This window comes from Macadamia integrifolia, chromosome 12, assembly GCF_013358625.1.
Source record: "Macadamia integrifolia cultivar HAES 741 chromosome 12, SCU_Mint_v3, whole genome shotgun sequence".
NCBI classification, from domain to species: domain Eukaryota; kingdom Viridiplantae; phylum Streptophyta; class Magnoliopsida; order Proteales; family Proteaceae; genus Macadamia; species Macadamia integrifolia.
In genome coordinates, this window is record NC_056568.1 from 26,361,916 (window position 1) to 26,374,278 (window position 12,363).

General features: G+C 36.9%; 2 protein-coding genes across 2 annotated transcripts; both read left to right on the plus strand.

Moving 5' to 3' along the window:
- Positions 1–1,235: 1,235 nt before the first annotated feature.
- Positions 1,236–2,703, plus strand: LOC122056902 (uncharacterized protein At4g14100-like). Its single transcript, XM_042618873.1, has 2 exons — positions 1,236–1,707; positions 2,552–2,703. The coding sequence occupies exons 1-2, from the start codon at positions 1,236–1,238 to the stop codon at positions 2,701–2,703; spliced, it is 624 nt and encodes a 207-aa protein (XP_042474807.1).
- Positions 2,704–5,430: 2,727 nt separating this feature from the next.
- On the plus strand, positions 5,431–6,594 carry LOC122056903 (non-functional pseudokinase ZED1-like). The gene has a single exon (XM_042618874.1). The coding sequence runs from the start codon at positions 5,431–5,433 to the stop codon at positions 6,592–6,594; it is 1,164 nt and encodes a 387-aa protein (XP_042474808.1).
- The last annotated feature ends 5,769 nt before the right edge of the window (positions 6,595–12,363 follow it).

The following is a 12,363-nucleotide window of genomic DNA, read 5'->3' on the forward strand; positions in this document are numbered from 1 at the left end:
TTTGATGAACCTATTTCAGAAACGATTACCTTATTAGTTGTTCACTTTTTTTTGTATTTGGAATGAAATCGAAATGATGGAACAAGATTTTGTCGTTCCATCATTTTGCGTTTCTAGCCAATCTCAATTTCAATTCTAGTTGATTTGAATCGACCAATTTGTATTGTCTTATAGGGTTCAAATTGATTTCCGCTAATTCTAATTGAATAAGATTTAAAATAGGATTAAGAATCGATGAGGCAAATCCCATTCTCGAATCTACTGACTTGAACCATGCTGGCTCTTTAGGAATGGATAAATGAAAAAAATAAAATTGTCAAATAATTCTTTAAGGAAAATGATGATAATCTTCCCTTTCTTTAGACATCCATCTAAATGAACCTTGTCAATTCGTAATCACAGACTTTGATTAGTTGAAAGGGAAATTAAAAAAAAAAGAGAAAATAAGTGAAATTTTCAAACTTAAAAAAGAAAATATTTGTAATATTACCTCACGTGATTATATCACTAGCTCCAAATTATACCATGTTTAATGTTGACTGCGTTTAGTAGTCATTCAGTTCCAGAAACGACGTTTCATATCAAAAACAGAATTTTCAGTTTATGTGTCAAAATGTTGTTTAAAAAAAAAAAAAATTGTGTTTGATGAACCCATTTCAAAAACGATTACCTTATTAGTTGTTAATTTTTTTTGTATTTGGAATGAAATCGAAATGATGGAACAAGATTTTGTCGTTCCATCATTTTGTGTTTCTAGCTTCTCCCCCCCCCCTTTGTTTCAAAAAATTGAAAAATATTAAGTTGACACCAAACGCTTTATTCAGTTTTTTGTTCTCATAGAACGAAAAAACGGCAGAAACATTTTTCTGAATAACAACCAAATGCAGCACTAATGAAACCTCGTTTTTCATTAAATAATCCATATCCGTATCTTATTGATCAATATGGATCTAGGCGCCCATTGAAGTTTTGGCCGTATACTCATCAATTCAACTATGAAAGTGAAATGACGAAAATGATTTGAAATTTTGGAAGAATTGAGAAATTCAGGTTTCTATGAATACTATTAAGCCACCTAGGCTGGAATACAAAATGAGCGGCAGAAACTCTATTATCCATACCAACAAGAGTTACAAACAAAACCCCTCAATGAGAGACCGATACACGGTAATTACACACAAGACCCAGAAAAGAAAAACCAACAGGAGCAGAAGGAAAGGACTGACGAGCAAGCCATGAAGCTCCTTGAACTCCTACTAATCTTGGGTCTCTTCCAATTCCACCAACTCGGGTTTCCGGCGATTCAACCGCCGAAGTCATCGCCGGCTCCCTCGCCATGGCCGGAACAATTCCACATGCTTCTGTACATGAACTTGAGCTCAGGTCATCTACAGATCACAGATCTCTGGTACGATTGGCCTAAGGGCAGGAACGTAAATATAATGCAGAAGCAATTAGGGGAGCTACTGTATGATGTGGAGTGGGATAATGGAACTTCCTTCTATTATACGCTGGGTGCGAATGGTGCTTGCAGGACTGTGTCTTTCGAGGTGGGTATTCCTCGGCCGGATTGGTTGGAAGGGGCGAATTACGTCGGAAGGGATTATACTGATGGGTTCCTCTGCAATGTGTGGGAGAAGGTTGATTTCATTTGGTACTACGAAGATGTTGTCACCAAGATTCCAGTCAGATGGGATTTTTATGACGGTTAGTAAATAAAGTAGTTCACCAAATTAATGGGAAAAAGATTTTTTTATTTTATTTTATTGAATTGAAGTAGAGGAACTGTGGGAATATATACCTATCCGTGAGTTGCTCAGATGGTTAGGACGAATTGAGGATTGTGTGGATAGGCGCACAGTCCTAGGTTTGATTCTTCATCTGTGCAGCTGCAATTTAAGTGGAGACCTGAAAGATTTTGATCTCGATATTATATTTTGCCATATGGTGGCCTAAATTAACATTCGACTATTGGATGGATTCGATAGCTATTGGATTGTCCATATGTTAAGAGTTTTTGGGGCCACCTATTGTATGACCCACCATATATCTATTCTTTAAATTTATTCCAATTATATTTTCATCGTTAAAATTATTTAGAAAATGTTCAATGGATTCCACCTCATTGTAAAAGTCAACCATATCATTGGTCATGTATTAGATTTCACCTACATTGTTAGCTTTTCAGTTGGACAAAAATTATATTGTGGTTTATACTATGTGCTACAATGTTTTAGGGCTTCAATAATGACATGAGTAGTATCGATGTTAGCAACATGTCCACAAAGTTTGAGTGCAATATACTGCAAACCAAGTTTTTCCGTTGAATATCTGAAATAGTGGGAAGGCCTTTTCAACTTTGTCTAATAGGGGAAGTGATAATAGTCATGATGGGGTGGGTGAACTACTCTGCAAGTGAAGGAAAACTTTTTGCCTCAAACTGCGATATGGATATGGATGATGGAGACCATCTTCCCATGGGTTATGGCATATTGCAAGCATTTCTATTGGAGTTTGTTCATTTACTGTCTGTGATGTGGGGGTTGTGCAGGAATATCCACGCACGTGATGAAATATGAAGTAGGGGCAGCGTTGGAAGACTCACAAGTGCAGGCACCAGTGTATTGTTTCCAAGAAGGGAAAGAGTTCCTCAGCACAGCTTTTCAGCCACCCCTAGAGAGGGGCTTCTTGAAGCACATCTAAAGGAGTCTTGTGAGCTCCTCACCATAGGTTCCAATTATGGTCTATCAGATGACGAGCTTTAGTGACTGGAAAGCTAATAATCCTTCGTGTTTCGCTGGAACTTTCTTTCGTGATCAAGTTTTCCTCAAATTATAAGGCTCTAGCAATGTTTAATAGAATGTTAAATCAGTTTTAATGTTCCAAAAGTATGAATAAAGTTTTATGATGTTTCAAGTTTAAAAGTTCTAGTGATGTTGAATAGAATGTTAATTAGTTTTTTGATACTCCTAAGTAATGAAGAAGTTTTATAGCATTTTGAGTGATGATCCAACTGGTTCAATTCAATTGCTCCTGTGAACTACTTTCAACAACCCATTTGTGGTCTGGGGTCTTGAAAATTTTATAAACCTCACAAAGATGAATCAAGATTTTAAACTCAGGCAAAGCCTGCACTGGTTCATATAAACCATTGGTAAGATATTTTCACTTATAGGACATTCAATCAGATCACTTGGATCCTCCAAGTGATTTCCAGTTCATGGGATCTCCTGGGAAAGGGAGATGACATGAGGGTCCAGAAGAATGAGGATTTAAGCAACAGAAGTGAAATGCATGGCAAGCATAATTAAGAGCCAGCAAGCCACTGCCTAGACAAACATAACCCAGCAAATCAAGCATTGATATAAGACAGCATTCTGTAAATTACTTTGTGAAGTAAACCATCACCACAATTGCCACTCATAGTTTTTAACAGTTCTCACAAACTTCAAGAGCATATGGACAACATCAGGGGATATCCTTTCAGCCTCTGATTTCAGGTGATTAATCTTGGCCTCTGTCTCTTGCTCGAGGCACTTCACATTAGCACCTGACTCTCCACTGCTCTGTTTGATGATAGAAGATTCAGTCTAGCACGTGAGGACCAAAATGGGCAAACATACATGAAAATGAAATTCTGGTTTCTGATGTAGAAACGCAACCGTAAAACGATGCAGAAAATAATAGAAAAACGTATAACCAACTATGCCTGATTTAACTTTGGCCTTTTTATGTACCTCAGCAACTATTTTCTGAAACTCACCTTCTATTTGTGCACGAAACTCGGCAATCTCGTTTTCTGCCTCTTCTTTGGCCTATTTCAATTTAGCCATTTTTGCTGAAGACAGATAACAAATAGGGCATGAATCATCATTAAAAATCCTAACTTCAACTTGAAACATTCATGAGAGCAGCAGAAGACATTCATGCTAACTATACAATTAACATTTGATGGAGAGATGAAGAAGATAACAAAACTAGCAAAAGAGATTCCCTTCATCCATTAATGGGATAAACCCAAAGTGGCCCAGCAGATAAAGTGACCGGCAGAAAAACACCCTCAGTACTTTCTCAAACAACTTTGACAAGCTAATTTCATTATGCTTAGACGTATAAGATGAGAATCAAAGTGAGAATCACTAAGTCTGAATTTAAAAGATTATTTCAGTACTTAGACATTCTTATAATAAGACTTTAATTAAAAAGAAAAACACACACAAGGGGTTAGAGACCCAACAAAATGCAATACCCACAAAACTTTCAGGAAAACCGAACTAGATATATTTTCAAAAAAATCAATAAAAAAAAAAAACACCAATGCCATCATTCATATACCTTTTCCCATTAAGATCAACTACCACTCTACCAGTGCTGGATAATCAGAAAGAGAAACTTTCTTGCTAAAACCAAACCAATGCTAGGAAATTCAAGTTTTTTTTCTCATTCTCGAGCAAAAAGATTAAAAATATGATAAAATAGCAAAAATATTAGAAAACACTGAAAGTAAAGATGACCTAGGTAAATAACTCATAAAAAGAATATGAAAATCCACCCAATCAATTAACGGTACCGGATCATCTAACCTATGATCTACTCTATTGAACTAGCAATTAGTTGCAGAGAGGGAATTACTATCCCTTTTGGGAGGGGGAGGGGGAGGGGGAGGGGGAGGGGGATAAAGTTCAAAGTGGGAATTACCAAGTTAGATCCATAGAGAAGAATTCTTCTCTAAGATGCTGAAGAGTTAGATGAAATTCAATCACGCAGCGGAAGGGATCGGATTGAGATCTCTTATGTATGAAAATTAACTACATAAGAATCAAAACGGTTTACCCTACAAGTGAACTGATCAATATACCCTTTACTCTCCAAACGATCATAGGAGGATGAAAATTTCATCTTTCCTATACTTTTAGAAAGCAGAGCTTCTTTTCAAAGAAAGTTCACTGATTTGGTTTGGTTTGGTTTGGTAGAGACTTCGTCGGCGGTGGTGGAAGTTGCTTCGTCCCTGCGGAGGAAGAAGTGTAGAAACAGCAGTGGACCTCGCCCGCAGATCATGTTTAAGGTGGTTGACCTTTACATTGACCTAGATCTAGAGCTTAATTCTTCTACTTAATTAGTTTACGCGGAGGATGAATCAACAATGTTTCTTTGTTTAATTATCTTCTCCTGTTCGATCTTCCAAATAAATTGAAAATGTTAGTAGACTAGAGTTCATGATTGATCAACATTTTCCTTCTTCTGTAATTCATCTTCTTGGTAGTGTTGTGCGTGATCCTCTTCCATAATTATCTGCAATTAAACAAGATCTCCTTCTTGTTGATCAATTGATCTATCTTCAGTTCAATTTCCCCTTCTTTTTTTTTTCTGATTTAGGAGATTTGGGCGTGTAGCTAGCAGACTCGATCGCAACAAGAAAAAGCAAGCACGATGCGATGCTTTAGAATACCACGCAACAAGGGAACACACGCACAAGAAGAAGAAGAAGAAGAAAAGAAATCCATTACGGAATTCAGATTCGCTAAAGGAAGATCGGAAAAGGATGATTTTATGATAAGGAATGGCGGTCTGATATTGGAAGGGCGAATCACTTCCTGTGGTGTCAATTTCACACCCTTTCGTACCTTTTCCAAGCGACAACTCCAGATCGCAACTGAAAACTACGCTCGAAACAGAATTGTTCACATTGATCGTTGTGAATTCTACAAGGGAAACCTGGATGATCGTGAAGTTATCGTCAAGAATTGGCAATTCAACATGAGTTCACGTAGTATGGAATGCTCCATTACCGAAGTTGTGGTGGGATTGCAGATGAATAATCACAAAAATGTTTTAAAACTCTTGGGTTGCTGCTTAGAGACCCCAGCCCCAAATCTGGTATTCGAATTTCCAGAGAATGGTTGTCTCTCACATCACATATACAACGAAGGTCTATTGTCATGGGAAAGCAGGTTAAGGATTGCAATAGAGGTTGCAGACGCCATATCCTATCTCCACACAGGTACTTCCAACCCCATCATCCATCGCAACATCCATGCCAAAACTATTTTCTTAGATAAACACTTTGTTGCCAAACTCTCCGAGTTTTGGACCTCCGTATCGATTCCTCTGGGTGAAACATATGTAGTAGTGGACTGCGTGATGGGGACTACAGGGAACTTAGAACCTCTGTACTCGCAGACCGGCCATTGTACTGAGAAGATCGATGTATATAGCTTTGCGTTGTTGTTGTTGGAGATTTTGTCGGGTAAGAGGGTTTCTAGTTTTTTCTCAGATTTTGTCAATGAGACGTCTGATGATGATGATGATGATTCATCTTCATCAGTAAATGGGTCTCCTGATTTGATCGGGCACAACCCTGATACGGTGGAACAGTTGGTTGAGAGCAGTTATTTCAAGTCTACAGATCGTATTTGGAGGTGGTTGAAAGCAAAAATGTTAAGAGAAGGAAACAAGGAGCAGATAATGGCGTATGCAGAGCTTGCGCAGAGATGTATGGCAAAAAATCGAGAGGAAAGGCCAACAATGGTGGAAGTAGCTTATGAGCTTAGACGAATCAAAGGTATCATCATCAATTCCACTTCTCTATCATGATCAACTTCTGTTTTTTGGGTACAAATCATGATCAACTTCAACATTGGAAAAACCATTGTGAATTGTTATAGTGGAAAACAACAACTCCATTTTGTTACGTTCATAGCATTCATTCTCGAAATAGCGCATGACATCTTTATCATTTCTAATTTACCCTCCTCTTGGGTTGCATCTTTACAGTCCATTAGTAGGGTGGATTCGGCTCCCCTCCGTAGTGCCTATCGTTCAGGTCTTGCCCATAATTACTTGGGTGAGCATCACGTGGCAAGGTGATGATCCAACAGTTCTTGGCGCCTCATTCTTCGAGGCTTTGTTAGCATCTCATTTTTCACACCTTTCTCAAACTGTTGAATCATCATCTTGTCATTTGTCGTTTGTCCAGATATCTATGGTTGATCTAGGCAATGAACGCTTAAGAGAAGAGCCGGATCCTTAGGAAGAAGGAGAATGTGAAATATCACAAAATTAAAAAGAGAGAGTGAGAACGCAAAAAGAGGAAAAATATTAATTTGATCATAGGGCGGGGGGGGGGGAGATGGTGAAAACCATTTTACCCTCTATTTATCATAATTCAATTCCTTTTACGCATTCTTTAAGGTGCACATATGTCTTCTAATGTTTGAGAACCAAAAAAACATTGTGACAAGAATATTTTACCTTTTATATTAATTGAAAATTAGAATACCCAAGGAATGATTTTTTTTTTTAAAATAAGTAAATGGTCAACCAAGGCAAGTGCAATATAAAGGTGCCAACTAGTTTAGTAGATAAGACCTTAGTTTTTTTGTTTTTTGTTTTTTGTTTTGATTATCTAAGGAATATTGTTCCAGAATAGCAGCCAGAATATAGGATAAGGAAAATAAATGGAGGAGAAAGGTTGTCCCAAAAATAATGGAATTGAGCTCTAACACCAGCAATGGCTAAAGCGTCAATGGCTTCTCTAAGACAATGATTAAATAAACAAAGTTGAAGTTATAAATAAACAAAGTTGAAGTTATAAACAAGCAAGAGACAGTCCTTGATGATAGATTGGATTCTCCAACAGACGATATTGATTCTCTAATTGAGAAGATTCACAATCAAGAGATTATCACTCTCGACAACAACCTAGACAATTTGGGGTTTTTTCCTCGTAATACTGCAATAGTGGTAGATGGTCCCCAAAGGCAAAATAAAACTTAAAAACTTAAAAAAAAAATTAACACCTAAATAATAAAAAATATAAAGATACAATAAAATAAATGGATGGATATTTAATGAATTTGAGTATGAAATTTGACGCGTGACTAATTTATAAAGTGTAAAACTAATTGTTTACCACCCCCCCCCAAAAAAAAAAAGGTGTACAACTAATTTATTATTAGTTGGCCAAAATAATTTGTCCATGTGATCTATCATGACTTGCTACCAAAAAGGAAAAGGGCTATTGTAGTACAAGAGCCTTGTGGGAAGGGTAAGAAATTAGGCCTACCAAGATTGGATGTCCGAGTTAGATACCAAATGCCAGACATATCGAGGTCCATGGACACTATGTAATATTTGATTGAAATTAGTTGAACTGTCATCTATTTTGTGTATACTGTTTTAAATATGTTTGAATGGGTCTAAAAATCTGAAATTTGAAGTCACATTCACTGGTTGCCTGGAATCTAGCAAAAAAGAGAGAGTCCTTACATAGATTGGGTATAATGCAAAACCATTGTGGTATGCACGTAAGTCCATGAATTTCAATAAATTAACATCTTCTGAGGGTCCTATAAGAGGTAAGAGCAGACCGAAAATGATTATTGGCAAAGTGATTAGAAAAGATATGCATATGGTATGGATGGATTCTAGTTTAACCGTTGATAGACCTCTGTGGAGAACAAAGACCCACGTAGCCGATCTCCTATGAGGGTTGTTCTAGGAATGATGTTCTCATTTTACTGCTGATTTTTTTTTTTTTTTAATCTTTCCTTACCGTCTTTTATTTCTCTGTTTGCCTGATTTCTTTTTCTATTTCATATTGGATTCATGTAGCCGACCCCATTTAATTGGGATAATGTTATGATTGTTGTTGTTGTTGTTTCCTAATGTAGTATTTTGATTTTCTGTTTTACCAGTATGAACCTTTGGGAGATGTTTACATAAAATTGTGTGCCATAGAGACCATTGTTTATTGTATTACTACACCTTGTCCACTTAAAGTACTTTTCCGCTAGGGAGCATTTGAGGGTTTTATTTTATTTTATTTTTTTGTTGTTTTCTTGCTCTTTGATGTCTGGAATGTCTTCTTCACAAATGAAGAAGGGGTATTTATAGTTAGGTATTTATAGCCACCTTCCAGAAGGTGAGATCCTCTCACTTATTTAAGTGGGTAGATGGATTGAAATGGGGAAGCATGTGATTTTGAGTTTGACTCTTCTTACCTTGTCGGAGTCATTCAGGCGAGATGTTTAGTGCTCTTCATTACTTTCGGTGAAAATTGATTGATTCTCATTTAACCCTAATTTAATCCTATCCATACGGCTATGGGGTTGGTGAAAAGAAAAAATATCACTGATTATCTTCACTTCATTTTCCTTTTCCTGATTTAGGAGTTTTGGAGTAAGGGCGGTTTCGAAACAAGAAAGAAATTAGCACGATGCGAAGGCAGGTTAAGGATTTCAATGGAGATTGCAGACGAAGAAGGCTGATACGGAACAATTGGTTAAGAGGAATAGTAACATTGTCAATTGGTATGAAGATCGTTTTTGGAAAAAAAAAATCGTCTGCAATTCCGATCTTGTACAATTCTGTGAAATACCACCTTCAGGGGGTGACACGTGTATTGATATCAATGCAATGGTCCAGAACTGATTTAAATGACTCTTCACTGATTTAAGGTTTTATTAGTTGTATCAGATCTGGACCATTGCATTGGTATCAATACACGTGTCACCCCCTGTAGGTGGTATTTCACGGAATTGTACGAGATCGGAATTGCAGACGATTTCAACCCGCTTTTTGGAGGTACTTCACATCAAACATCACAAAAGAAAGAAACAATAAAGAATATAAAATGGCATGTGGGGAACTTGCATGGAGATGTACGGCTTACAATCCAGAGGAAAGGCAACAACGGTGGAAATAGCATATGAGCTCAGGCGAATCAAAGGAATCATCAGATCTACTACTGCAAGTGGAAAGTAAGAGACACCAAATATATTTGACTAAACACTCAAAAACTTAAGTACATATTAGTTATGCATAGATTTTATATTTGGGTTCTTATCTTTATTGGCATCTATTACATATTGAGGTGTATTTTTTGTTTTGCATATATATAAGAAATCCTTATTTTTCTTTAATTACTACATGATTGGTAATCTTAACGATCTTAAATTATATTAATACATCTATGATTTTTCCTCAAGGTGAATGGCTTGATTTTTCCTCATAAGGTGAAGGATTTACCAAGAGTATGGATGATCTAAGGATCGACTCTTGTCACATGTATTCCCCCCTTTCCTTCTAGTGTGCGTGAGTGGGATTGCAAAGCTTTTTTGCAGACCGGCCACCTTACTGGCTTACTCATCTTCCGATCCAACCCCATTGACCTTTTGTTCTCGACCCTCTCTTTTAATTCCCAAGTGATATTTGACGTTGGGAACTCAGAGCTTACGTACGGTTTGCCCTGCTTTGGAGCAGATGATCAAAGGGGTTGCTTTTAGATTCAATCCTTACAATTTAAGGAGAATTTATCTTGGGAAAATTACTTGGACTCCCCTTGTACTATGGCCATATTGGTTGATACACCAAAAGTTTTAAGCTATTACTTGAAGCCTCATGAAATCTGACGGTGTTAGTCTATTGTTAGTAGTTGAATGAAAAGATCATTTTACGCTTTAAAGGTATTAACTTAAAAAAACCCAAATCAATTATAGTAGTGGGTGAAGGGATTCCCCTTTCACGCATAATTGTTGAACAACCCTCCCTTTCTTGTCGTCGCAACACACCGCCATAACCCTTCCTTGCTACTACAACAACCACAAAATCGATTGTGAGAAAATTCCATTCTTCCCACAACCCTTTCTTGCTCATCTCTTTGTTCGTGTCTCTCTGTAGAGTTCTTGAAATTTTGATTTCATGGTTAGCGTTCCAAAATTCTTCTTCGACTAGAAAACTTCGAATTTCTTCTGAGTTTGCGATTCAGTGTGAGCTGAAGGTAGAATGAACACAGAGGCACCACCAACGGTTTGTCTAAAGCTAGTGATGTTGATTGAGGCATTTCAATTAGTATGATTTCCCCTTCCTTCAACATCTTTTAAATTTCAATCTCTCTTTCTCTCTCCTAATGAGATATATATAGATCCTCTGTTTTATTTTGGGAATTCTTAAACAAGTAAAGTGGGTCCAGTGTTGGTGAGTACAATAGTGAAGTTTTGTTCGATTCTCCTCCTTTGTGAGGTTGTTTCCCTAAATCCATTCCCCTACAATGCATGTACAAAAGCCCCCCCCTCTCTCTCTCTCTCTCTCTCTCTCTCTCTCTCAGATCATCACCATTGATTTCAAATAATCCACGTGTCGCCACTATAGCCCACACTACAAATCGTGTAGCGCACCCCATGCTACAGAGGAGCTGGATCCATAAGACAATGGGCAGAAAAAACGTGTCAAGTTTTAAATAACCCTGTAGAGGTGTCCTTCAACCACTCCTATTAACTAATCACATTAGTAATACTATAAAGACATTAATAGATAAGTCAATATCATTATTTTCCAGAGAGTAGTAATTCACAATTTATTCCTATTAATTGCATATCAGTCTCTTTACTAAAACATTATAACATAATAGACTATGGGGCTTGTAATTTAATTATTGCTGAACCCCAGTCCATCTAATTTAGAGATCTAGTGTCAGTGATTGGACAATAACATTTTCATAATATCTAATAAAATAATATTAGTGTTAAAAAGAATTTGTAATCGCATAAAGTGTTACCAAATTTGGATTTCTATATAATTATGCAGAAACATTCTCTCTCTTCAATATTTTTAGTAAGGCAATGGATTCCACGTTGATCGACTCTTTTGTTCACAATCATGCACCATGAGCGATTACTCTTATACAGTAATATAAATACGTCAACTATTGGTATGCCAAAGTCCATGGAAGGTAACTGCAATGATAATGACTTTTCGGATCAAAGGAGCAATTGAATTTTATAAATAAGAATCTTGTTTCTTATCAACCATCAGCGATACATGCAAGATTCTCGTATGATCTTGTACAATGAACACATTATATGTGCACTCACACATTTGTCTTAAAATCATCATTCTAAAGAACACATGATGTGATGACCATATGAAGAAGATGCCTAGTCCTATTTTTAGTCGAGTACATTTTAAGTGAAAAATCAAGAACAAACCATGACCCACTAATGGTTATGCAAATGATATTGAATGTTAATTACAATTCCAGGTTTGATGAACACATATCCAACAAATACATTAGCCCGTAAGAAGAAGAAAATACATCAAATTGGGCTCCTCTATAGCACGCTACACCGTGTAGTATAAATCCAAGGGTGTTGGGAGTCCATGAATCTGCGCTACAAGCATGGCGTCTCTTGACAAAGGATGCCTTATCCATCATACCCAAGATAATAATCATCACATGCCTAGAGGACCAGAACACAAAGGCCTTTTTCCCAACTTCACTAATAATCAACCTTATAGACAATCAATTAAGGGGTCATTACATTGAGAGTTTGAGACTGTTGTAAGTCCAAATTGGCTAAAGTG

Bases quoted from the DNA above. Each gene is read 5' to 3' on its own strand.
- LOC122056902 (XM_042618873.1), top strand. From the start codon at position 1,236: ATGAAGCTCCTTGAACTCCTACTAATCTTGGGTCTCTTCCAATTCCAC. The intron at 1,708-2,551 runs GTTAGTAAATAA...GGGGTTGTGCAG, and splicing joins CAGATGGGATTTTTATGACG to GAATATCCACGCACGTGATG.
- LOC122056903 (XM_042618874.1), top strand. From the start codon at position 5,431: ATGCGATGCTTTAGAATACCACGCAACAAGGGAACACACGCACAAGAA.